Below are 27709 nucleotides of genomic sequence, written 5' to 3'. Positions count from 1 at the left end.
TAAATTGGCTTACATTTATTGCATCTCTCATTTAAATTCCAAGAGATAAACAAGGAATGAGAACAATACATACGATATCAGAGGAAAGGAAATGCATTTGAGAGAAAAAAATACCATAATTAAATGAAAAGTGCACTACGTAGAACACGTTGGGCTTTTGGCATCAAGTGCAATTGCCTTCTATATACAAGTCTTTAACGCATATGGCAGCCGTCATGACCGTTGATAAAAATGCTAGGTTTCCCACTAATCTTCCACCAGCCCTCTAGTTAAAGCTTACTGCATTTAGAGCTATCTAGTAGTTTGTCCTAAAAGTAGCAAAAAGGGAAAAAAAGATGGGAAAAGGTAAACAGAAGATTGGACCAAACTGAAGTAAATGAAAGCTCACAAAACTCAGCTTAGCCCAAGAATAATAATAAAAAAGAAAACTATAAAATAAAGCAGCGAAGTATAATTCACAGCAGGATAATCTTAAATCGGCAAAAAACTCACTCTGTATATAAAAAAGGCACACACAGCAACTTTGTTCAGGGAGGAGCAAAATCTAACCATAGTAGTAACATTTTAGTCACACCTAGGCAATATAGCTATAGAATCCTTAATTTTAAAACGACTGGAATTTATTATTATTATTTATTTATTTCATATATTTATACCCCGCCCTTCTCAAACCCCCCCAAGACTAAGGGCGGCTTCCAGCCGGCAACAATTCGATGCCTCCAATGTACAAATAATACATAATAATACACAAAATACATAATAAAATCCAATAATTACATACATTTAAAACATTAAATCACAATTCAATTTAAAATTCAATTTAGAATGCGAATGAATGAAATACCAACGTTTTGAACTTGTCCTTAATGAAAATATTAAAGCATCCCAATCAGGTGGTCCTAGGCAGCGTTTCTCAATCTGGGGGTCAGGACCCCTGGGAAGGGGTCATGAGGGGGCATCAGAGGGATTACCAAAGACCATCAGAAAACACAGTATTTTTTATTGGTCATGGGGGTTCTGTGTGGGAAGTTTGGCCCAATTCTATCATTGGTGAAGTTCAGAATGCTCTTTGATTGTAGGTGAATTATAAAACTCAGCAACTACAACTCCCAAATGTAAAGATCTGTTTCCCCCCAAACTCCACCAGAGTTCACATTAGGGCATATTGAGTATTCATGTCAAGTTTGGTCCAGAGTGCTCTCTGGAGGTAGGTGAACTACAACTCCCAAACTCAAGGTCAATGCCCACCAAACCCTTCCAGTATTTTCTGTTGGTCATGGGAGTTCTGTGTGACAAGTTTGGTTCAATTACATCATTGGTGGAGTTCAGAATGCTCTTTGATGGTGAACTATAAATCCCAGCAACCTCAACTCCCAAATGACAAAATCAATCCCACCCCCAACCCCACAAGTATTAATAGTCTAGCTTGCTGTTGACCTATGCAGCCCAAAAGACAGTTGCATCTGTCAAGGAGGAAATTTAGGTACCGCTTTATGTGGGGAGGCTAATTTAACTAATTTATGACACCATAAAACCTTCCAGCGGCATGCATAAGAGTGAGCCAGTGCTCCATCAAGGACTCGGTGTCAGAGGTGGATGATGAGGCGACAGCTCCCCCTATGGCCGGAATCAAGCCTACACTCATAAAGCCAGAAAGCTGGAATGTTAAATTGTCTCTGTGTCTGTCTATATATGTTGTATGCCTAATGGCATTGAATGTTTGCCATGTATATGCGCATTGTAAGTCCCCAGCAGGGTGAGAAGTGTGGAATATAAATACTGTAAATAATAAGCTATGTAACTAAAGTAGGCGCTGGCCTAGAATTGTGGGCTCTGTTTTAAGATGCTTTAAATTATTCACCTTGCTTTCTACTGTTTCAAATTGTAAACACAATATTGAGGGACACTATCCAAGATACAGGACAGGATACAAATATTTTAATAGATTAAAAATTTAATAAATAAATAAATGTAGGTTAGCAATAGGAACTGGATCCTTTCATTAACTTCCGATTGGGACATCAGAAGATTTGTCATTCAACATGTTCAGGTCTGAATCAGGTTCCTTAATTTTTAAAAACAAATTCTAATTACCAGGGATGATGTCGCTCAAAAATATTTTGCCATTTGCATCAAAACTCCTGGAAAAGAAAAACATGGGTTGTTGTGAGTTTTTCCAGGCTGTATGGCCATGTCTCAGAAGCATTCTCTCCTGACATTTCGCCTGCATCTACGGCAGGAATCCTCATAGGTTGTAAGATCACACAGACCTCACAACCTCTGATAATGCATGACATAGATGCAGGTGAAATGTCAGGAGAGAATGCTTCTGGCACATGGCCATACAGCCCGGAAAACTCACAACAACCCAGTGATTCCAGCCATGAAAGTCTTTGACAACACAAAAACAAACATCTTTGATTCTGAGAATGGAACACAATTTTGCTTTCTGTCACAATGATATGGATTTTGCGCTATTGTTGTTAAAGTGCTGTTTCGTTTTCAAAAAATTTGCATAAAAGATTTGATCGAAGAAATCTGTGGCCAAATGTCGTTTAAATGAAACTGTAAAAAAACCAACTGCAACTGGAAACCAATGCAATAACATCATTTCCACTTGCTACAATTGTGAAAAGTTAGTTTATTTCACCTAATTGCTAGAAAATTACTTATTCCAAGTCATTTCATTACATTACTTGTAATTTGTTGCTTCCAGGCTCTGGTTGGATTGTCCTTGGGAGAGGTAACTCCTTTGTGGCCAACTCCCCGGGGCTGCTATCAGTGTTTACATAGTACTTTACGTGGAACTTCTGGTGTTTCAGGACATGCGACCCATGGGAAAAGCATTTCCCGCACTCTAAACATTTGTAGGGTTTCTCCCCCGTGTGGACCCTCTGGTGAGCCAAGACGTTCGATCGGTCCGAAAAGCTCTTCCCGCACTCCGGGCACATGAAAGGTTTCTCACCGGTGTGAACCCTTTGGTGCTTCTTGAAGGACGAAGCATCCGCAAAGCCCTTTCCGCACTCCGAACAACGGAAGGGTTTTTCTCCGGAGTGGACTCGCCGGTGCCTCGCCAGACCCGACTGTTGGGTGAAATGCTTCCCACACTCAGAGCACGTGTAGGATTCCTCAGCTGTATGGACCCGGCAATGTTGCACAAGCGCCGAGGGCCGTGAAAACCCTTTGCCACACTCGAGGCATTCGTAGGGCTGCTCTCCGGTGTGGACCATCCAGTGACTCACGAGAGCTGAATGCTGGTCAAAACACTCCCCGCACTCGGAGCATTTGAAGCGGTTCATTCCCGTATGGACTTTCTGGTGAATCACTACGTGATAACGGTCCGTAAAGCCCTTCCCACACTCCAGGCACTTATAAGATGTCTTTCCGGTATGGAATCTCTGGTGCCTAAAGTCAGCCGGGTGGTCGGCAAAGTCTTCCCCGCACTGCAAGCATTTCCGGCGCTTCTCTCGGAAGTGGGTCACCTGGTGGGCCAGCAGGTACGCCTCTCGGGCAAATTGCTTCCCACACTCCAAGCACACGTTTCTTGGTTTCTTGGTGCTGTGAACACGGCGGTGCTTCACCAGAGCTGAGGGCCGGAGGAAACCTTTCCCGCACTCCTGGCATTCATATGGCTTCTCCCCCGTGTGGACACGCCAGTGTCGGATGAAGAGCGAATGCCGCTTAAAGCTTTCTCCACACTCCAGGCACTTGTAGCTTCTTTGTCCCTTGAGGGTTTTTGGTGGCATCTTCAGGTTTGGCTGTTGAACAGAAGGCTTTCTCTTCGGAAAGGGTTTCTCTTCAGAAAGGAATCTCCGGGGAACGACATAACTTTCACCCCATGGGGGTCTCCAAGCTTTCCCCAAAGAGTCACCTGATGGAACAAAGGGAAATATATACAATCAACCCTCCACATTCACCGAGGTTAGGGGCAATAAAAATGGCAATGGGTCCATTGGCTAACGTTTTATCAAGAGTTACTCACCTGAGTCTCTACCAAAGGTCTCTGCACCAACTTTCATCTGAGAATCGGGTATCCACAGTTCTTCTCCTTGTTCCATCTGAGAGATGAGTTCAGGCTTTGGACCTGAAAATCCTGTATGTGAGTTGACATGGAAATGCAAAACATAATTGGTAAGAGTGCCCTAAATTGGTATAAAGGTAAAGGTTTCCCCTTTGTCATTAAGTCTAGTTGTGTCTGCCTCTGGGGAGTGGTGCTCCTCTCCATTTCTAAGCCAAAGAACCGGTGTTGTCCATAGACACCTCCAAGGTCATGTGGATGGCATGACTGCATGGAGCGCCATTACTTTCCCACATAAACGTTAACTACTGATCTACTCACATTCACATGTTTTCGAACTGCTAGGTTGGCAGAAGCTGGGGCTATCAGCAGGAGCTCACCCCGTTCCCTGGATTCGAACTACCAGCCTTTCGATCAGGAAGTTCAGCAGCTCAGAGATTTCACCCGCTGCGCCACCGGGGGTTCCAGATCAATATATATGTGAACTAAATTCTGGAGACTATCCTAATTTGCCAGAAACATATTAGGATAGTAGTTCACAATCTTTGTTTTTTTTGAACTTCAACTCTCAGAAATCCCAGTAGTTTGCAGTGTTAGGAATTTAGGGAGCTGAAGTCGAAAATGTCTGGAAGTCCAAAGTTTGAGAACCACTGTATTATAGATTCCTAAATCAAAGAGATTGTGTGATACAGTGGAATTAGGAAACACTGGGATCAGGATCCAAATCCCCACTCGGATAGAGAAACCCATATGGAGAAGCAACACTCTCCAGGAAGGCAAAGGGGGAAAAACCCCACTAGGATAAGTTCACACTTAGGGTCACCAAGCTTCACATTGCAACAACTAAATAGAGAAAAAGAAGTACACAGTAGTGGAGAAGCATGACGCCTCATTCACAATGTGATGTTGGGAGACTGACCAGAAAAGATCTTAAGGGTCATCGTGGTTTAGTCCAGGGTTCTTAAACTTTTTCCAATTGTGGTCTCTTTCCATCTGAAAAATGTTTCTGTTCCTAGTTTGAAAGTGTTATTTCCTGTTTAATTATGGCGTCCTTACTTTGAATATAATTATTATCCTCCGGAAACTTCATTTTTGTGCCTGCCGCAAACTATGTTGAATTGTTTGAGACTCTGTGAGATACTCATTGAAAAGCTATAACAAAATGTGCTGTAGGATGTCCTGCAAAAACAAAGTTTTTGCGGTTTAATAAACTTTTTTCCGTGTTTTTATTTATTTATTTATATATTTATTGGCGACATTTACAGCCCGCTTTTCTCAACCGCAGGGCGACACAAAGCGGGTTACAGATTGGCACAAGGCGGGTTACAGATTGGCACAAGTCCAGAGGAGGGCGACTAAAATGATCAAGGGTCTGGAGAACAAGCCCTGAGGAGTGGCTTAAGGAGCTGGGCATGTTTAGCCTGAAGAAGAGAAGACTGAGAGGAGATATGATAGCCATGTATAAATATGTGAGAGGAAGCCACAGGGAGGAGGGAGCAAGCTTGTTTTCTGCTTCCCTGGAGACTAGGACGCGGAACAATGGCTTCAAACTACAAGAGAGGAGATTCCACCTGAACATGAGGAAGAACTTCCTGACTGTGAGAGCTGTTCAGCAGTGGAACTCTCTGCCCCGGAGTGTGGTGGAGGCTCCTTCTTTGGAAGGTTTTAAACAGAGGCTGGATGGCCATCTGTCAGGGGTGATTTGAATGTAATATTCCTGCTTCTTGGCAGGGGGTTGGACTGGATGGCCCATGAGGTCTCTTCAAACTCTTTGATTCTATGATTCTATGACGCCATGCATTCATAAACGTGTGATTAATTACTATATAAAAACATATATAAAAACCATTTTATGATAGAACCAATTACAAAATGTCATTTATAACCCAGGAAAAAAATGTGTTAGATAGTATAATATATCGTGATTGCCAAACAGGCTGAGTTTCCTTTTGTTGGAGCACAACCGAAGCAATTTCTGCAGAGCCCACTGTAAACCCGGCAAGTTGTTGCTAACAGACTTGTGTGTCAGGGCCCTTCCACACAGCCCTATATCCCAGAATATCAAGGCAGAAAATCCCACATTATATGTGTGTGGACTTAGATAACTTAGTTCAAAGCACGTATTGTGGGATTTTCTGCCTTGATATTCTAGGATATAGAGCTGTTTGGAAGGGCCCTCAATGGATGGTGTTCATAAATCTTTTACTAGAGATTATTTACAGCTCCAGTAAGGACTGCAAAATTAATTCAACCTGAAACCACTTTCATAGAATCATAGAATCACAGAGTTGAAAAAGACCTCATGGGCCAACCAGTCCAACTTCCTGCCATGAAGCAGGACAATCATGTTCAAAGCACTCCAATAGATGGCCACCCAGCCTCTGTTTAAAAGCCTTCGTAGGAGCCTTCACCACACTCCGGGGCAGAGAGTTCCACTGCTGAACAGCTCTCACAGTCAGAAAGTTCTTCCTAATGTTCAGGTGGAATCTCCTTTCTTGTAGTTTGAAGCCATTGTTCTGCGTCCTAGTATCCAGGGCAGCAGAAAACAAGCTTGCTCCCTCCTCCCTATATCTCACGTATTTATATGTCTTCTCTTCTGCAGGCTAAACATGACCAGCTCTTTAAGCCGCTCCTCATAGGGCTTGTTCTCCTGCCCATTGTCATTGCGACTATGTTTATTGTAATCTTATATCGTTAATGTATTCATATATTTTATGTAAGTACGATGTTGTTGTTTGTTGCATGTGTTTTTGGTTTTATTTTGCTGTCATTTTTTGTTCGGGCTTGGCCTCATGTAAGCCACCCCGAGTCCCCATTGGGGAGATGGTGGCGGGGTATAAATAAAGATTATTATTATTATTATTATTATTATTATTATTAATCATTTTAGTTGCCCTCCTCTGGACACATTCTAGCTTGTCAATCTCCCGCTTCAATTGTGGTGCCAAGAATTGGACACAGTATTCCAGGTGTGGTCTAACCAGAGCAGAATAGAGGGGTAGCATTACTTCCCTAGATCTAGACACTATGCTCCTATTGATGCAGGCCAAAATCCCATTGGCTTTTTTTGCCACCGTATCACATTGTTGGCTCATGTTCACTTTCCTGTCAACGAGGACTCCAATATCTTTTTCACAAGTACTGCTCTCAAACCATGTGTCCCCCGTTCTGTATCTTTGCATTCCATTTTTTCCTGCCTAAGTGGAGTATCTTGCATTTGTCCCTGTTGAACTTCATTTTGTTGTTTTTAGCCAATCATCTCTCTAATCTGTTCAGATTGTTTTGAATCCTGCTCCTGTCCTCTGGAGTATTGGTTCTCCCTCCCAATTTGGTGTCATCTGCAAACTTAATGATCCTGCCTTCTAACCCTTCATCTAAGTCATTAATAAAGATCCTGAACAGAACCGGGCCCAGGACAGAACCCTGCGGCACTCCGCTCGTCACTTCTTTCTAGGATGAAGAGAAAGCATTGGGGAGAATCACCCTCTGGGTTCGCCCATTTAACCAATTACAGATCCACCTCACCGTAGTTTTGCCTAGCCCACATTGGACTAGTTTCCTTGCCAGAAGGTCATGGGGACCTTGTCGAAGGCCTTACTGAAATCTAGGTATGCTACATCCACGGCATTCCCCACATCTACCCAGCTTGTAACTCTATCGAATCTGGATTACTGCAAAGCTCTCCTGCAAAGTGAGATGAGGAGGAGGTTCCTTACCCAAGGAAGCCACGTTCCCATAATTCTCCATCATGACTTCCAGGTATAAGGCTTTTTGACTTGATTTCAGCAGAGCTCCCTCGCTGGTTGTGAAATAAACAGCCACATCTTCAAAAGTCACCAGGCTCTGGAAGAAGGCAGAGGGCTCAATTAGATCTGTTCCTCCAGAAAGCTTAGTCTGACACAGCTTTTTTTTTCTCTCTCTCTCCAAAGTATAGCAACAAAACCAGACAATGAAATAAAGATAATACAATGTAAAACTGAACAGGAAAAATCAAGACCTATATCATTCCCATTTGAATGTGGGAAAAGCGTTGATGAGCTCCCTCTGTCAGCTCCAGCTCCCCATGCAGGGACATGAGAGAAGCCTCCCACAAGTATGGTAAAACATCCGGGCATCCCCTGGGCAACATCTTTGCAGATGGCCAATTCTCTCACACCAGAAGCGACTTGCAGTTTCTCAAGTTGCTCCTGACATAGGAAAAAAAATCTGGGGGGTGCATCCAAAAAAAAAAATCCCACTCTATTGTGAAAATATAGCCCCGATGTGTCTTTTGCTTATCCAGAAGAAGAGGTTTCAAAATAACTGTTTCCAAAGAGTTCCTACCTGCCCTGGCTTCAGAGCAACCTTGGCCATTTCTCGGGAGGATGGAGGCAATCCAGATTTCAATGCAGTCATCATTCTGTTCCTTGTGGGAGTCAATAAAGGGACAGTCGAAATGGTGAATGGGGGAAACACCCCCTTTAGATATCAGCAACAAATAGAATGAGAAAAATCAAATAATACAGCATGGTCCCTTTATCCAGTGATTCAATATCCAGTTTCTTCTATCCATGCCCTGGCTTCTCCAAGGCCCCACCTATACTACCATATATTGCAGTTTCAGAATGCAAATCAATTGCACTGATCTGTACTCCATGGCAGTATAGACTCGCAATCCAGATCCATGCAGTTCAATCTGCGCTGTATGAGTCTACACTGCCATATAATCCAGCTCAATGCAGAAACTGGATGGCCATCTGCTGTAAGGGTTTGGATTGTGTATTTGGAGTTGTACAAACTGCCTTATATGGCAGTGTATTTGGGGCCTTGGTCTCGTAATGCAAACATATGGTCAAAAGTATTTGTGGGTTTTTAAGCAATGGCTGGATGGTCATCTGTCAAGAGGGGTTTTATTGTGTCTTCCTGCCTGGCAGCATGGGGTTGTATAAACTGCATTATATCACAGTGCAAATGGGGCCCGTGGTCTTACAATGAAAGCATATGGTCAAAATATAGCATTTGTTATTATCTGACATTATAGGGATCCACAAGGGGAGTTAGACTCTCAGTTAACCAGAAACTCTCAAGTAACAGCAGGAATAAAAAATAATAATCGAAGAAATACTTTAAAAATCAATTTTAGCAGAAATATTAGATTAAACTTGGCTAAACACACTTATGATTAGTTCCTTATGCTGAAAAAATCACTTTGCAAAGTTTTTTTTGGAATGGGCTGCTGTAAGTTTTTCGGGCTGTATGACCGTGTTCCATATTTTGGCGTGGTTTAGTTTTGGTTTTTTGGTATAATACAGTGTTATGTTAAGTTTGCCTTTGTTTTGCCTTTTTATAAAATTGCTGTACTTCATTATCAAGTTAATGCAGAGTTGGTGGTATGCTTGAGTATTAGTTAGGCCTGTTTTAGTACTCACTCACAAGCAACCAGACAATACATATATCCAATTCACCATGGGTGCCGGTTAACTGAGAGTCTACTGTACGCATGTATCTATGTGTATGTACATGCATGTACGTAAAGGAATCTGTCATATGGAAAGATAGAGAGAGGAAGAGAGAGTAGACCAGACTCTCAGTTATCCGGCACCTCTCCCAAAGCCCAAGGACTCAAGTAATGCCAAAGTCCCCCCATGTAACAGGCTCCCCATTATATAAGCAAGCAAGTCCTTCTCACCTGCCTTCTTGGGGCTGCCAAACTTTCCCCAGGCTTTTTCCTCTCCTTCCAGGCCCACCCTCCCCTCCTGCCTCCCGCCCTCCAGAGGAGCCCTGGGATTTGTAGTCCTCCTTTTCCTCCCACCGCCTGCTCAAAAGTCACAACAGAGAGGCTGCAGGGAAATGCAGTCCAGCCATTGTTCTGCTGCTTGCCCTCCACCTCCTCCTCCTCTGTCTCCATTGGACAGGCAGGAAGGCCCGCCCAGTTCCCTTGCTCTGCAGCCTGGAGGGCAGAGTCAGAGCCAGAGAAGCCTAGAGCTGGGAGGGAGCCCTAGAGGCCATCCAGTCCAGCCCCATTCTGCCAGGCAGGGTGTAGTGTTCTTCTTGTTAGCCTAGGATGGTGCATTATTATAATGGCATAATAACTGCACTATTATTATTATTATTATTATTATTGCAGGATTGTTGCTGTTGTTGCATTATTATATTACAATAGTGCTGCATTATTATTACTATTGCATTATCACTGCTGTTCTTGCATTATTATATGACCACCCCGTTGCATTATTATTATTGCATTATCATTATTGTTAGCCTAGAATAATGTATAATTATTATTATTGCATTACTATTATCAATTTGTTATTGCTATAGCATTATTACTATAGCATTATTATTATATTACTATGCTGATGCATTGTTATTATTTTGCATTATTATTATTAGCAGTACCCTAGAATGGTATGCACTGTTATTATTTTGCATGATTATTAGCAGCACCCTAGAATGGTATATAGTTGTTATCACTGCATTGTTATTGTCAATTTATTATTATTATTATTATTATTATTATTATTATTAAGGTTTATTATTACTATTGCATTACGACTGCTGTTTTTGCATTATTATTAGGGGGAAGCTAGTTTATTCGATTCTTAGACCATAGGTCTTTCACATACAAGGCAAGGCAAATAAATAAATACATGAACACCAGATTATTAAATACAATATAAAATACACAATAAAATCCTATAAATCATTAAAATGCTACATATATCGATGGCAAGATGCACCTTTGAAATACTACATAATTTGTAGACTCATACCTGCGTAATTAAAAACCAAGTAAAAGCAAACAGATACAGCATTATTAAAACTACATAAACAGCCACTATTAGTTGAAACCCCAGCACAGTCAACTGCAATATCAGAGATTAGTTTTGCCCGGATTTTCTGTGCTGCCAGGGCAAAAAGAGACACCTTTTGAGTAACCACGGGGTTAGTGTCAGCCAAGAGATAGAAAATCTTTTCGGACACAGTGTTGGTCTGAAGGAGGTGAAGAATAAACCCGAGGATGTTGGTTCTTGGATCAGAATACAAAGGGCAGAAAAGCAAATAGTGAGGCAGATCCTCAATTTCGGGGCCCCGCAAACACATAAACAAAGAGCCAGAGGGGTGCCCGTATATCTGCCATCAATCACTGCTGTGGGCATACTTTGAAAACGAAGGGCAGTGAAGGCTTGTCTAAGTTTTGGAAATGTGAGCCTAGTCAGGTCGATAGCCCTATCATGGTCAAGTTTGTACAGTCTAAACCAGTGGGAGAATTTGGAGTTATTAATGGCCTGCATATCATGGTGGGCACAATTAAAAAAATATTCCTGGAGTTTCTCCCTTGAGTTCAAGATAGAAGGCTTATCAGACAGAGTGGGGTGAAATTCCAGCAGCTTCTGGTATCTAATGTTCCAGACTTTGCATTTTGCTAGTTGTTCAAAACATCCCTTGGGAAGAACCCGAACTGAGGAGTCTTTTACATTTCTCCAATAATTAAATAGGGTAAAATGAACACGTGATCTAATGGAGGGGAGACCAACCTCTGCCAGGACCAAGGCTGCCGGGGTGCCTGGTGGGAGTCTCAGTAGTTTCTTAAGAAATGTGTTCTGGAGAGCCTCCAGTTTTGCTATCTGAGACTCATCCCATCCCCAGACAGCAGCACCATACAAAATCTGGGCTATAACTTTACTCTGAAATATTTTAAGGGCTGGGACAACTAGATGACCCCCTGCAGTGTTGTAGAATCTGAGTATTGCTCCAACAGATTTCAAAGCTACTGCTTTAGTGTGTTCTACATGGGGTGTCTAGGATAATCTTTCCGTAAAATGGATTCCAAAGTACTTAAATTCCTGACATTGTTCTATTTGGTGACCCCTAATGGACCATCTGTGTTGAGAGTGTCTTCTTCCAAACACCATTACCTTTGTTTTATTATAGTTGATGTTCAGCTTTTCTTTATAACAATATGCACCAAGCTTAGAGAGGCATTATTATTATATTACCATGCCTCTGCATTATAATTATTTCATCATAATAATCATCATCATTATCATCAGCAGCCTAGAATGGTGTATAATAATTATTGTTTTATTATTATCATCAATTTATTATTACTATTGCATTATCACTGCTGTTTTTGCATTATTATTATACTACCACACCATTGAATTATTATTGCATTATTATCGATTTATTATTACATTTGCATTATGACTATTGTTCTTGCATCATTATTATATTACTATGCTGATGCACTGTTATTATTTTGCATTATTATTATTATTATTATTAGCAGCAGCAGCCTAGAATGGTCAATTTATTATCATTATTATTATTGCATTATTGTGGCTATTGTTGCATCATCATCATCATTATCAACCACTTAGGGATTGTGTGTTATTATTGCATTATTGCTGTTGTAGTATTGTATTATTATTATTGTTGTTGTTGTTATTATTATTATTATTATTATTATTATCCACAGAGTCCTTGTCCATGGATTCCACTATCTATGGTGCGAACATATTCCTCCCCCAAAACAGCCTATGGGTGTGTTTAAATCCTTTTGAGTGATCGACCGATTTTTCTAAAGCTGTTATTATGGTTGTCTGGTGGAGTTTTAAAGATTTAAAAATATATATTGTTGATTTCATTTGTAACCTTGAGTTTTGACTTAAGAAAAACCAGTCAATACATTAACATGATGGCGCCATGGTACCGTGTGATACAGCCAGGCAACTCACAAGTATTACAAGAATATGGACAACAAAATTGGCAGGAAACATATTAATTATTCCAGAACTTGCCTGGGCCGGATACCAACAAACCTGCTTGGAAAAGTATAGAAAGTTGTCTGAGAACTCTGTGTAATATTCATAGGACATAATTGTCAAAACTAGTACTCTTTAATTATCTACACTCTCTCGTTAAAAATTGACGACACACAAAATGGTTTTACAAGTGGAAATTGTTTATTGATTAATAGAATATACATAATCATTAAATTGGGGCAAAAAAACATTAAACCAGACAGGAATTATTGAAGCAAACATCACAGACTTTCAAGAGCAGAAGTACAATAGGATTGTGTGTGTGTATATACGCACGCACACTCACACATAATATGTGTGTATATCAGGTTGCTTATATATAATCAATCCACTCTACTTACAGATCGCTCCTGCAGTAATCCAATGTTTAATTCCTTTATTATACCCACAATTGAAGTTCTTTTCAAACACATTCAGATTCTTTTCACTCCTTAAGCATTACAAGCCATTAGGAGAGGCGGGTAAAAAAATAAAACATTACTACTACTACTACTACTACTACTACTACTAATACTACTACAAACATCTTGCATGAATAAAAAATGTGGTTTTATATCTGCTCCAGGGATTTTGAGAAGAGGAGAATTAACCCAAAGGAACAAGACCTAAGATTAATACAGGCTTAACATCTCTGATCAGGATTCCCAAAAACCGGATCTTTTCTGATTTATGATGACCCTAAGCCCAATCCTTCATAGGGTTTTCTTGGTAAGGACAACAAACCCCTTCTAATATTTCTGCTTCATTTTGGAAAGCTAACAATATAAATGGGAAGTGCTACATAAAACAAAGCAAATAGTTTTAGGATGCTTTTCTAGTCTATATTGAGTTATCCAGGAGTGACAACAAGGAGTTAATTAAATAGAATGTATAAAAGGATGAGGTGCAGCTACAAGAATTGTAAATATATGTTTATATATGTTTATCTAAGTGCTAACAGAAATATTCAAGAGGATGGCTATGGGATGCCTTTTTAGGTGTATATTATGCACTAGATAAAATCAAGTGTAAATAAAAATATATACAAAATCATAATGGGTTGCTATAAGTTTTTCGGGCTGTATGGCCATGTTCCAGAAGCATTCCCTCCCGACGTTTTGCCTGCATCCATACCATAGATGCAAACGAAACGTCAGGAGAGAATGCTTCTGGAACGTGGCCATACAGCCTGAAAAACTTACAACAACCCTGTGATTTCAGCCATGAAAGCCTTCGATAACACATAGAACAAACAAAATCCAAAGCATTTCTGGTCCCAATCATTTTGGATAAGGGATACCCAACTTAGAAGAAGAAGACAAGGAATTTGAATCAAACACCCTGGTTTACCCAAACTATAGAAAGGGGACTCGGCTGAAAACACTTGAGGACCCCTGCCCTAAAGCCTCAAATCCAACTTTCAGAAAATTCATGTTATTCAGAATTAATGAGTGCTGCTTCCTCGTGATTTCATTTCCTAAACACAGAGGCTGGGGTTGGTGGTTGGTTGGTAACATTTGCAAACTTGGGAAAAAATAGAGATAATTTCTTTTCTAATCTAAACCAGAAAGGTAGAAAAGTGGGCATCCTATAGTATTTTGAAACAAAGGAAATAGAAAAGTTGAGAAATGGAAAATAGCCCTAACTAACACTTCCTACCCTGTCTCTGCTGCTCTCAAACTGGGAGGCCAGACTCACATTTCAGACAGAAAGACTGTCATTATCATTGAAATACTTTGTCTTCCCCCTTGGAAGACCTAAAGTGGGGAGATGAGCTCAAGACAAGAAAACATTTGCTTCCCACAGGATTATTCGGCATGTATTTCCCCTGTGCCAGCTATTTCATACTGAATAAAGTTTCCTTTTTCTATAAAGAGTTGATCTCCCTTGAGGCCTTTACGGGATTTTGCTTTTAAGTGAACTCCGTGGTGAACCTGGAGGTGGGCATGTCGAGCAAAACGCTTCCCGCATTCCAAGCATCTGTAGCGTTTCTCCCCTGTGTGAACTTTTTGGTGTTTCCCCAGGTTCGAGAGCTCAGCAAAGCTTTTCCCACACACCTCACACTTGTAGGGTTTTTCTCCTGTGTGGATTCTCTGGTGGCTGACAAGGGTTGAGCGTTGGGCAAAACATTTCCCACACTCCTGGCATTTATGGGGTTTCTCTGCTGTGTGGATTCGCTGGTGAGTCACAAGGGCCGAATGTTGGGCAAAACACCTCCCGCACTCCTGGCATTTATGGGGTTTCTCTCCCGTGTGGATTTGCTGGTGATTCACCACATCTGAATGAACTGCAAAACATTTCCCACACACCAGGCATTTGTAGGGTCTCTCAACTGCATGGATGCGCCGGTGCTTCCCAAGATCTGACTGCTGCGCAAAACACTTCCCGCACTTCAGACATTCATACGGTTTCTCCCCTGTGTGGACACGGTGGTGATTCACGAGGTTGGACTGGTGAGCAAAACATTTCCCACATTCTTGGCATTTATAGGGTTTTTCCCCGGTGTGGATTCTCTGATGGCTCACCAGAACAGACTGACGAGCAAAACATTTGTCGCACTCCATGCATTTGTATGGTTTTGCTCCCGTATGGACTCTTTGGTGATTTACCAGCACCTCGTGACGGGCAAAACATTTCCCGCAGTCCAAGCATTCATAAGGTTTCTCCCCTGTGTGGATTTTTAGGTGTCGGACAAGCTGGGATCTCTCCGTAAAACATTTCACACATTCCAAACACTTGTAAGGTTTTTCTCCCGTGTGGATTCGGTGGTGATTCACAAGGACAGACTGTCGGGAGAAACATTTCCCACACTCGAGGCACCGGAAAGGCTTCTCTCCGGTGTGGATTCGTTGGTGTTTCACAAGCTCGGAATGGTGAAAGAAATACTTTGCACACTCCAAGCACTTGAAAGGTTTCTCACCCGGGTGAATTGTCCGATGCGAGACAAGTTCGGATTTCTGAGCAAAACATTCTCCACACTTACGACACACGTGCTTCTTTCTCAAACCACCTGCTAAAGATAAAATAACAATAATAATCTATTTATCTATATAATAAAAGTGGAAAGATGTATGTATGTATGTTTGTATGTGATTTCCAAGAAATCACATTCAGAGACCAATGTGATTCCTATCAATAACATATCTGCGTCAAACTTGGCAGATAGATCCACCATGACCAGCAGAAAATATCAGAGGGTTTTGGGGGAAAATGGCCCTGGGCAATGGGAGTTATAGTCCACCCACATCCTGAGCATACTGTGAACCCGACTGATGATTGATCTGGACTAAACACTGCACTCATGCCCATCATTACCAACTTTTAACGACTAGTGTAGTTTGGATGACAATGATAGAGGATGATGGGAATTGTATTTTACCCATATACATTTTCTGCTGAGACCATTAATAAAATCCAAAACCAAACAAAGACTCTAGTATTCATTATTACAAAAGATCTAACCCAGACATTGGCCAGTATCTAAGCTGGTACAGTATATATAATAAAACTGAAAATATGTTTGTATGTATGTGTGAATGAGAGTGTGTATATATATCTTACATAAATAAAAATGTAATGTTCGTTTGTGGGATTAACATAACTCAAAAACCACTGGACGAATTGACACCCAATTTGGACACAATACACCTATCAGGCCAACAAGTGACCATCACTCATAAAAACACCGAAAAACGCAGCAGAAGGGACTTAAAAAGCCCAAAAAAAATTACATTACAACGTAAGTGCATAACCACATAAATACACATATACACACACATATATATACACAAACAAAACACATATACACAGACTGGGACACAGCAACACGTGGCAGAGGACGGCTAGTGTGTGTGTATGTATGTGTGCATATATATATAGCTGTCCCCTGCCACACGTTGCTGTGGCCCAGGCTGTTGATCTGGAAAATAAAGTAATGAGAAAGTGTTGGTTTCTAATATATGTAATGTCTTCCTGCTTGTGGGTAAACAGTATTTCTTGTTGTTTCTTTGTCAGTGTTGATGTGGAGATTGTCTGGTTTGCCTACTCTGGAACATGCAACATATCATTCTCCTTCTTTAAGGGTCCTTTTCAAATCTATGATACTATATCTGTGTGTGTGTGAATCATATCTATCTATATCTATGCCTGGATGGCTCTTTGTCAGGAGGGCTTTGATTACGTTTTCTTGCCCTGGTGAAGGGAGTTGGACTGGATGGCCTTGAGTATTTTCTGTTGGTCATGGGGGTTCCGTGTGGGAAGTTTGGCCTGATTCTGTCTTTGGTGGGGTTCAGAACGCTCTTTGATTGTAGGTGAACTATAAACCCCAGTAACTACAACTCCCTAATGTCAAGGTCTATTTTCCCCAAACTCCGTGTTCATATTTGGGTGTATTGAGTTCTTGTGGCAAGTTTGGTCCAGATCCATCATTGTTTGAGTCCACAGTGCTCTCTGGATGTAGGTGAACTACAACTCCCAAACTCAAGGTCCATGCCCACAAAACCCTTCTAGTATTTTATGTTGGTCATGGGAGTTCTGTGTGCCAAGTTTGGTTCAATTCCATCGTTGATGGAGTTCAGAATGCTCTTTGATTGTAGGTGAACTATACATCCCATCAACTACAGTTCTCAAATGACAAAATCATAATTTTTTGAGTGATGGTCACTCCTTGTGCTGTGAGACGTTTTGTTGCCAGATTTGGTGTGATTTCGTTCATTGGTTCTTTTGTTTTTAAGGAACTCATTATGCACAGAGCATTTATTTTATATATATATATATACACACACACACACACGCATATATATATATATATATATATATATATAGAGAGAGAGAGAGAGAGAGAGAGAGAGAGAGAGAGAGATTTCCAAGATGGCTCCTACTTCCAGAGAGTGCAGTGACTCCCATCGAAAAGGGATCTGGACCAAACATGGCACACAGACTACCATGATCTCAGTCCATCTGTATGGTAATCAAGACCCATGGTTTCCCATGTATCAGTTAATAAAGCAAATCAGGGAATCCCCAAAAGAATATTTCCTCAATTCTCACCTGAGTAACTCTTATGGAAGACTCGCATATCTGGCAACCATGGGTATTCGCCTTGTTCCAGACAAGAGATGAGGGTAGGCTTGGAAGCTGGAAAGCCTTGACAGAAAATAAAATATGAAAAAATCACCATCCTGAACTTTTAAAGGACTTGTGTAAAGCACACGTCATTATCCAAGCTCCCTCACTGAATTACACCTTCTTGTGGTGAGAGGGCTTGTGCATTCCAGTGAATCTGTGAATGAAGCCATCAGGAGTGATACACTCCTAGCAGGGTCACTCATGGCACCAAGATCAAAGGGGAGGAACCAAACAATGAACAATCCAAAGAAGACCTCATTGCCGGTGCAGGCAATTGAGAAGCTGGCACATGTTACATTGGTTGTGATGGTGGACAAAAGCTACAACAGATAAGAGGCCATTGTGTTAACCATGCCGCTGGACCAGAACCTCTTTCTGTAAAACTCCCCACCAGTGTGGAAATCACCTATTGCACAGATGTAAAGTCTTTTAACCTCAGCAGGCTGAAACCCAAAAGTAAGGTCACAACTACTTCTGCTATATAACTTCAATATGCTGATGATAACATAGTCATAATATTTTATGATTGTTTTAATTGTTTTATAAGTGTTGAGGCATCAAATTGTTGCCAACTGTGAACCGCCTTGTATTGCCTCCGGGCTGAAAACAGCAGTATAAAAATATGGTAAATAAATAAATAAATAAATAAATAGTCTGTGTTCATTCAGAAGACCTACAAGTCACTATAAATACCTTTGCAGAAGCATACAAAAAGCTTGGTCTCTCACTGAACATTGAGAAAACTAAAGTGCTCTACCAGTGAGCACCAACCAATCCCTCTGCAATGCCAGAAATTCATCTTAACACTCAGGAGCCCCCAGTGGTGCAATGGGTTAAACCCTTGTGCCAGCAGGACAGAAGACTGACAGGTTGGAGGTTTGAATCTGAGGAGAGTGCGGATGAGTTTCCTCTGTCAGCTCCAGCTCCCCATATGGGGACATGAGAGAAGCCTCCCACAGGGATGGTAAAACATCAAAACATCCGGATGTTCCCTGGGCAATGCCCTTGCAGACGGCCAATTCTCTCACACCAGAAGTGACTTGCAGCTTCTCAAGTCGCTCCTGACATGAAAAAAAAATCTTAACACTAGAAAAAGTTGACCATTTCCGCTACCTTGGCAGCCACCTCTCCAAAAGTTGACATTGATGCCAAAATATAGCACTGCCTGAGCTCTGAGAGTGCAGCATTTTTTCCAATGAAGCAGAGAGTGTTTGAGGATTGAGACATTTATAGGGATACAAAGATGCTTGATTATAAAGCTATTGTCCTCCCAACTCTTCTGTATGCCTGCAAAACACGGGGCATCTACAAACGCCAATCTCGACTTCTGGAAAGATTCCATCAGTGTTGCCTCTGTAAAATCCTGCCAATCTCTTGGGAAGACAGGTGGAAAATGTCAGCATTCTGGAAGAAGCAAAGACCACCAGGATCAAAGAAATAATCCTCTGCCATCAACTTCACTGGACCGGCCACATTGTCCAAATGCTCCATCACCATCTCCCAAAGCAGTTACTTTACTCTCAGTTCAAGAACGGAAAACAGAAAATCAGTGGACAACAAAAGAGGAATAAACACTGAGAACTGGGAAGCCCGGGCCCTAGAGCAGTGTTTCTCAACTTGGGGGTCAGGGCCCCTGGGGGGATCACGAGGGGGGTGTCAGAGGGGTCACCAAAGACCATCAGAAAACACTGTATTTTCTGTTGGTCATGTGAGTTCTGTGTGAGAAGTTTAGCCCACTTCGATCGTTGATGGGATTCAGAATGCTCTTTGTAGGTGAACTATAAATCCCAGCAACGACAACTCCCAAATGTCAAGGTCTATTTCCCCCAAATTCCATCTTTGTTCACATTTGGACATATTGAGTATTTGTGCGAAGTTTGGTTCAGATCCATCATTATTTGAGTCCACGGTGCTCTCTGGATGTAGGTGCACTACAACTCCAAAACTGAAGGTCATTGCCCACTAAACCCTTCCAGTATTTTCTGTTGGCCATGGGAGTTCTGTGTGCCAAGTATGGTTCAATTCCATCGTTGGTGAAGTTCAGAATGTTCTTTGATTGCAACTACAATTCCCAAATGACAAAAATCAATCCCACCCCCAACCCAACAATATTCAAATCTGGGCATATCGGGTATTTGTGCCAAATTTGGTCCAGTGAATGAAAATACATCCGCAAATCAGATATTTACATTACAATTCATAACAGGAGCAAAATGACAGTTATGAAGTAGCAACGAAAATAATTTTATGGTTGGGGGTCACCACAACATAAGGAACTGTATTAAGGGGTCACAGCATTAGGAAGGTTGAGAAACACTGCTCTAGAGCATTCTAAGTGGTGGTCAGCTGTACAAATAATGCCACAAATGTTGAAGAGACATAACACAAATAGAGTGGAAGGGGATAATGCGCCAAGAGTAATGTGTGTCCAGCAAATCTTTGTTGAGACCGCCTTCCACCTGCAAAGCTATATCCCCATAGCAAAAGACTATACAGATCCATAACAGGTCTCTACAGTCACTTACAGACTCTAGTCTTGGAAAACAATCATACTCAGCCATAATGTTTGCCTATAGCAGGGGTCCTCAAACTAAGGCCTGGGGGGCGGATACGGCCCTCCAAGGTTATTTACCTGGCCCTCGCTCAGGGTCAATCTAAGTCTGAAACTACTTGAAAGAACACAACAACAACAACCATCCTATCTCATCAGCCCAAATCAGGCCCACACTTCCCACTGAAATAGTAATAAATTTATATTTGTTTAAATTGTTCTTCATTTTAATTATTGTATTGTTTTCATGTGTTTTTTGCACTACAAATAAGATATGTGCAATGTGCATAGGGCTATTCATTCATGGGGTTTTTTTTCAAATTATAATCCGGCCCTCCAACAGTTTGAGGGACTATGACCTGGCCCTCTGTTTAAAAAGTTTGAGGACCCCTGGCCTATAGTATGGAAACATTTTCAATATTACCAGAAAAAAAGATAGCAGTCTTCTTACCCAATGAGACCACATTTTCATAATTCTCCATCATGACTTCTTTATACAAGGCTTTTTGATCTGGATCCAGAAGAGATCCCTGTGCTTCTGTGAAATATATAGCCACATCTTTGAAAGTCACCAGTCTCTGAAAACAACAACAACAATACATTTTAAATTATTTCATATGTTTATTTATTACCTGCCTTTCCTTTCAGCTCAAGGCAGGGCACAATATAGTTAAATACATTTATAAAATCACATATTAAAACATAATTAAACCGTAACCATTATATATATATATATATATATATATATATATATATATATATATATATATATAAAATATTATATTTGTAGTGTCAGGAGCGACTTGAGAAACTGCAAGTCGCTTCTGGTGTGAGAGAATTGGCCGTCTGCAAGGACATTGCCCAGGGGATGCCTGAATGATTTGATGTTTTTATCATTCTTGTGGGAGGCTTCTCTCATGTCCCCGCATGAGGAGCTGGAGCTGATAGAGGGAGCTCATCTGCCACTCCCTGGATTTGAACTTGTGACCTGTCGGTCTTCAGTCCTGCCAGCACAGGGGTTTAATCCACTGCGCCACCGGAGGCTCAAAACATATATTATAATATGCACATATTAAAAATATGCAACAAAAACTATAAACATAGAAGGTGTTTAAAAAGTAATAATTAAAATGGGCTGGGTAGGCCTGTTGGAAGAGATAGGCCTTCAGATGTGTTTTAAATGCCGACAGCTCATTTAGATGTTGGATGTCTTCTGGCAGGTCAGACTCAGCCCATATAAATAGAGTACTTGCTATGCCTCCTCTCAAGTATTTTGAGCATTCCTTTTAGCATCTTCAGACTATCTCAGGGTTGGATAAAAGCTTTTAGAGGTGGAAAAGCTGATGGCACACAACAGCCTAATATAGACTGCACAAATGGAGCCAATGAATATATTTTCACATATAAGGTAGAACATGATGTAAGCATGTCTTCCTTTCTAGTAAAAGCACAAGGGACTGTGATCCAGCCTCAAGACTTGTCTACACTGGCCACAAAACCTGAAATGAGCCAGTGGTCTTCATGACACCAGGGACTTCTAGTCCTTAACACAGGACAAACCAGGTTAAGTTAGTTTAGCCCTGTACTAAGAATAATAGAATCATAGAGTTGGAAGAGACCTCATGGGCCATCCAGTCCAACCCCCTGCCAAGAAGCAGGAATATTGCACTCAAAGCACCCCTGGCAGATGGCCATCCAGCCTCTGTTTAAAAGCCTCCAAAGAAGGAGCCTCCACCACACTCCGGGGCAGAGAGTTCCACTGCTGAACAGCTCTCACAGTCAGGAAGTTCTTCCTCATGTTCAGGTGGAATCTCCTTTCTTGTAAGTTGGGGAACTTTCATCTTTAATCTAGAGAAGCTCCACATTTCAGGCAGTGTGTGGACAGCAGATGAGATCTGATATAAACTAGTCCATTGTCCACATGGAGGAACACCTGATGGGATTACGAGTTAAAACTGCTGAGCTGCTGAACTTGCTGACTGAAAGGTTGGCAGTTCAAATCCAGGAAGCGGGGTGAGCTCCCACTGTTAGCCCCAGCTTCTGCCAACCTAGCTGTTCAAAAACATGCAAATGTGAGATCAACAGGAACCTTGGCGGGAAGGTAATGGCGCTCCATGCAGTCATGCTGGCCACATGACCTTAGAGGTGTCTATGGACAATGTTGGTTCTTTGGCTTAGGAAAGAAGATAAGCACCACTCCCCAGAGTTGGACATGACTAGACTTAATGTCAGGGGAAACCTTTACCTTATTGTCCACATGGACCACCATCACCACCATTCTATATTCGTTATGCTTGTCAGCACAGGAGAAAAAGGACTTCTGTTGCCCTCATTGACACTGCAACTCCTGGTCATCATAGGCAGACTTTGCTGATATTAGCGCATGAAAGGCAACATGAAAGCGCAGAGAAGAAGGGCTGTTTCCCTTGTTATGTGGGTGCCTTTGCTGATCTCATCAACGAGCACTTGCAAAGGCCAGAAATCATCTATGCACAGTCTGGGAATGTATTTCCTGCAAATGCAGAAATCCTATTTAACTACATTCCAGATGGATCTCCCTTAGCAACGTTCCTTTACAACTCTTAACCCATTTTCCGCTGGGAAAGCCTCAGACGTTTTATAATACAAATCTCCCAAAAGGTTAGCCTCAATCAGTGTGTGCTGTTTATGTATTTCTTTCTCAAATGTGAAAAATAATGAAATAAGCTTCGGCACAAATCCTAATTTTTGTGCTGCGTGCTTAGCTGGACTAAGGGTGCATCTATACCAGGCATGGACAAACTTGGGCCCTCCAGGTGTTTTGGACTTCAACTCCCACAATTCCTAACAACCAGTTTACAAAACTACAGTTCCATGATTTCATAGGGTTAAGCCATGGCAATTAAAATTGTGTCAAACTGCACAAGTGAAGCAAGAAGTGAGGTAACATCACCAGGGGCTTTGAGGGAAAGGGCAATGTTTGCTTCCTTTCCTGCCTCAGATTCAGCTCCTGGACTCACTCCTGGCAGAATTAATGCCCTGACTCTGTAACTCAAGGCCAGCAACAGAGGCTGGGGCATAGAAAGAACCATGTCTGCAGGATCTCAGGCCTAAGCAAGAAGGGAAGGTACATCACCGGGGGCTTTGAGGGAAGGAGCAGTATTTGTTTCCCTTGCTGCCTCTGGTCCAGCTTCTAGTGACCGCTTGGTGTTGCCAGACTCTATCTTGACTGGCCTCCATTTCAGCATCCTTAGGTCAGCACTTGTTCATTCGTTTAGTCGTTTCTGACTCTTCGTGACCTCATGGACCAGCCCACGCCAGAGCTCCCTGTCGGCCGTCACCACCCCCAGCTCCTTCAAGGTCAAGCCAGTCACTTCAAGGATGACATCCATCTTGGCCTTGGTCGGCCCCTCTTCCTTTTTCCTTCCCTTTTCCCCAGCATCATTGGGTCAGCACGTCAACGACTTAAATCTAGACATAGTTTTCTAAGATCTACAGAGACACTCACTGGAATAGCTCAGCAAGGCGAGAGTCCAAAACTGGCAGGCTCAAACCCAGAACCTCAACCAATGGCTGATACCAAATGAGAGACTCCCCCCTGGCCACACAGAGGACTGGGCGACTTGGAAGGTGCTGAACAGACTGCGCTCTGGCACCACAAGATGCCAACCTTCAGAAATGGGACCACAAAGTGGAATCCTCGACATACGAGTGTGGAGAGGAGCAAACCACTGACCACCTGCTGCAATGCAACCTGAGCTCTGCCACATGCACAATGGAGGACCTCCTTGCAGCAACACCAGAAGCACTCCAAGTGGCCAGATACTGGTCAAAGGACATTTAATCAGCTACCAAACTCACACATTTTGTATTTTGTCTGTTTATTTGCTTTGTTCTGTTAGAAATGTAATATAATTGACTGGTTGCCCTGACACGACAAATAAATAGCACAGAGATACCAACATTTGTTTCTTCCTGCCATGGCCCATGATTCACCTGGGACCTCTCTTGAGTGATCACTGCCAACCCAGTTTGGCATCTTATTCTTCCCCTGATGGAACATCTGCTCTGTTAAAACTATATTTTAGTATGTTTTATTACATTTATATATTTTAATGGTTTTATAATTTGATATATTTATTATTTGTTGTATAATGTGGCATTGAATGTTGCCATAATTTGTAAGCCGCTCTGAGTCTCGTTCGGGGTTGAGAAGAGCGAGATATAAATATAGTAAATAAATAAAGATCCAACCAGTCCATCCTCCAGGAAATAAAGCCCGACTGCTCACTGGAGGGAAGGATACTAGAGACAAAGCTGAAGTACTTTGGCCACATCATGAGGAGACAGCAAAGCCTAGAGAAGACAATGATGCTGGGGAAAGTGGAAGGCAAAAGGAAGAGGGGCCGACCAAGGGCAAGATGGATGGATGGCATCCTTGAAGTGACGGGACTGACCTTGATGGAGCAGGGGGTGGTGACGGCCGACAGGGAGCTCTGGCGTGGGCTGGTCCATGAGGTCACGAAGAGTCGGAGATGACTGAACGAATGAACAACAACAACAAATAAATACACAAAATTAATTAATTCCACAGTGTAGATCAGGCATGGGCAAACTTGGGCCCTCCAGGTGTTTTGGACTTCCACTCCCATAATTCCTAACACCCGATAGGGCCCATGTTTGCCCATGCCTGATCTACACTGTAGAGTTAACGCAGTTTGACGTCACCATGTCTCAACGTCACAGAATCCTGGGAGTTGTCATTTGATGAGACCCAGGACTATTTGGCAAAAAAGGTAATGTGACATTTCAATTCTATTACGATTGAGTCATGGCAGTTCAAGTGGTGCCAAGCTGCATTCATGCTATAGTGTAGAGATCATGCAGAACTCAACTGCTTGCCCATTTTGGTCCAAAGAGAGTCACTTTTGCTCCTGGGCGGATCTTTGCATTTTCTGCTCTGTTTCATGCAAATCTATAAACCCAGCTTTCTTTTGTCCCAAGGGCAAAGCTCCTTTTTTGTATCTTCCTGTAGATTTTCTGTTGTATTTCCTCTGGCTTGCCTGTTTTCTCATCTTCCTTTCCTGATTCAAGGGGAAGGAGATGGAGGCAAGGAAACAAAGGGAACTCCAAAGTCTTGCTCCTCCTTCCTTGCTTCCCTCCCCTTCAATACCAAGCAAACAAGGCAAGAGCTGGCACCCCAGGAGGAGGGGGGCAGGCAGATCCCTTTGTGCCCCATCCACCCATTTCCTCCTCCTGGCTCCATCCCTTACCTGCATTTGGCCAAAGGTGCAGAGCTTCCTTCCTTCCTTCCTCCTGGATGGATCCCTGCTGCTGCAATTCCTCAGCCTGGCCTCCTCTCCCTTCCTTCCTTTTCCTCCCTTCCCTCCCTTTCCATCCAACTCAGCCAGATGTCTCGCCAAGAAGGATTTGCAGAGCCATCTAGCTGCAGGGAGCTGAAGTCTCTTGCTAAGCCAAACACAAAGGATCCTGGGAGCTGTAGTCTCCCTCTCCCCCCCCCCCCCCAACTTCTTCTCTTGTGTCACCACCTGACTGAAAAGTCCTAAGAAGAGAATGTTTTTTAAAAGCTTGCAATGTAAACAAAAGCCAAAGTGTGTTGGGATTTCAGTTGTCACATCATCTTCCTCCAAGGATACAATCTAGCACAAACCTAATGTTGCCCAGGCTCCTTCCATGTTGCCCCTATATCCCAGGATCTGATCTCAGGTTATCCTCTTATCCCAGATTACCTGGAGGTGGGGACTCATATAATCCATAGAATCATAGAATCCTAGAGTTGGAAGAGACCTCATGGGCCATCCAGTCCAACCCCCTGCCAAGAAGCGGGAAAATTGCATTCAAAGCACCCCTGGCAGATGGCCACCCAGCCTCTGTTTAAAAGCTTCCAAAGAAGGAACCTCCACCACACTCCAGGGCAGAGAGTTCCACTGCTGAACGGCTCTCACAGTCAGGAAATTCTTCCTAATGTTCAGGTGGAATCTCCTTTCTTGTAGTTTGAAGCCATTGTTCCGCATCCTAGTCTCCAGGGAAGCAAAAATGAGTAGTCTTTCCAAAAGTTAATATATTTGACTTACTCACCAACATACAGGTATATTGCTTATTGGTTTCATGTTAACTGAATTATACTTTAAACTGTACTATACTGTACCATATTTCTGCTGCAAATAGGATCATATATCAACTGAAGATCTCACTGCAGCATATTGATTATACTCCTGCTTAGATATCGACCCACTCAACCGACTTCTTACATCCAACTGATTCTAATTGACTTCTGATTCTGAAATGGCATCTCACTCTGAACATTCTAAGATCAAGGTCACATGGTCAGTAGTCCCTCTAACAACATAGTGTTAAGGGCTTCCACCAGACTCTGAGGCAGAGAGTTCCACTGCTGAACAGCTCTTTCAGTCAGGAAGTTCTTGCTAATGTTCAGGTGGAATCTCCTTCCTGTAATTTGAACCATTGCTACGTGTCCTAGTCTCCAGGGCAGCAGAAAACAAGCTTACTCCCTCCTCCCTATGACTTCCCCTCACATATTTATACATGGCTATCATGTTTCCTCTTAGCCTCCTCTTCTTCAGGCTTGGGCAATAAGGAAATGGCCCTCTCTTCCTAGATTTCAGAGGGTCCTGTTGACCAGACCATCCAGGATAATGTGGCCCATGGACATAGTGAAGCATTCAACATAGAAGGCACTTATGTGTCACTGCCTCCCCCATTGTGCCATTTCCCAGTCTCCGAAAAGGTTTTTCAACTCCCATCAAGTAAACATTACAGGACTATAAGAAAATTTAACTGGATCTTTGCAGCCAGACAAAAGATTTTATTTCAAAACTCAAGACAATAGCTTGGGCTGAAGCTTGAGGACTTAAGCTATCGCTTTGGCCCCTTATCAATACAGACGCGGAAAGGGCCATTCATAACCAATCATCATGACATTTTTTAATTGTTTCCCTGTTGCTCACCTCCTTCGACCTCATTGGCTGAGCAGCCAAAGCAGGGCTAAGGCCCTCATTGGATCTCCTGTCGGCTTGCTGAAGGGGGTGGGCATGGGAACTTTTGAATCTGACAGCCCTATAAATTTCCTAGTTCCAACAGACCTCACTACCTCTGAGGATGCTTGCCATAGATGCAGGCGAAATGTCAGGAGAGAATGCCTCTAGACCATGGCCATATAACCCGAAAAAACCTACAACAACCCAGCCCTATAAATATTGTTTTTCT

At 42.2% G+C, this 27709-nt stretch overlaps 2 protein-coding genes across 6 annotated transcripts in view; both read right to left on the bottom strand.

Moving 5' to 3' along the window:
- On the bottom strand, window positions 1-9881 carry LOC137096289 (zinc finger protein 485-like). Of its 2 annotated transcripts, none has more exons than XM_067465368.1 (5): window positions 9687-9881; window positions 8342-8423; window positions 7735-7861; window positions 3983-4093; window positions 1-3871 (listed from the first exon to the last, which is right to left on the bottom strand). In XM_067465368.1, exons 2-5 carry the CDS (start codon window positions 8414-8416, stop codon window positions 2688-2690), a joined length of 1497 nt encoding a protein of 498 aa, XP_067321469.1. In that variant the 5' UTR covers window positions 8417-8423; window positions 9687-9881; the 3' UTR covers window positions 1-2687. The 2 variants fall into 2 exon arrangements, with proteins under 2 accessions (XP_067321469.1, XP_067321470.1); XM_067465369.1 differs by having other exon boundaries at window positions 8342-8417.
- A 3063-nt stretch (window positions 9882-12944) lies between these two features.
- Window positions 12945-27709, bottom strand: part of LOC132765255 (zinc finger protein 420-like) — a 31363-nt gene continuing 16598 nt past the window's right edge. The window contains exons 1-4 of one of the 4 annotated variants that reach the window (XM_060759514.2): window positions 25735-25903; window positions 20934-21060; window positions 17854-17949; window positions 12945-15814 (exon numbers count right to left, since the gene is read on the bottom strand). In XM_060759514.2, coding sequence (XP_060615497.1) covers window positions 14613-15814; window positions 17854-17949; window positions 20934-21060; window positions 25735-25740 — 1431 coding nt within the window. In that variant the 5' untranslated portion in view covers window positions 25741-25903 and the 3' untranslated portion in view covers window positions 12945-14612. Of the gene's footprint in view, window positions 15818-17853; window positions 17950-20933; window positions 21061-24918; window positions 25009-25734; window positions 25904-27709 lie in introns of those variants that run through there. The other 3 variants (XM_067465389.1, XM_067465391.1, XM_067465392.1) reach the window with 3 other exon arrangements.

This window comes from Anolis sagrei, chromosome 2 (assembly GCF_037176765.1).
Source record: "Anolis sagrei isolate rAnoSag1 chromosome 2, rAnoSag1.mat, whole genome shotgun sequence".
Lineage (NCBI taxonomy): Eukaryota > Metazoa > Chordata > Lepidosauria > Squamata > Dactyloidae > Anolis > Anolis sagrei.
This window is presented reverse-complemented; position numbering and strand designations above follow the sequence as displayed.

Excerpts from the sequence above, each read along its gene's own strand:
- LOC137096289 (XM_067465368.1), bottom strand. The coding sequence starts at position 8,416 with ATGATGACTGCATTGAAATCTGGATTGCCTCCATCCTCCCGAGAAATG. Across the intron at positions 7,862-8,341 it reads TTGCTCTGAAGCCAGGGCAG|AGCCTGGTGACTTTTGAAGA; the intron begins GTAGGAACTCTT and ends GCCTTCTTCCAG. Across the intron at positions 3,872-3,982 it reads GACCTTTGGTAGAGACTCAG|GTGACTCTTTGGGGAAAGCT; the intron begins GTGAGTAACTCT and ends TTGTTCCATCAG.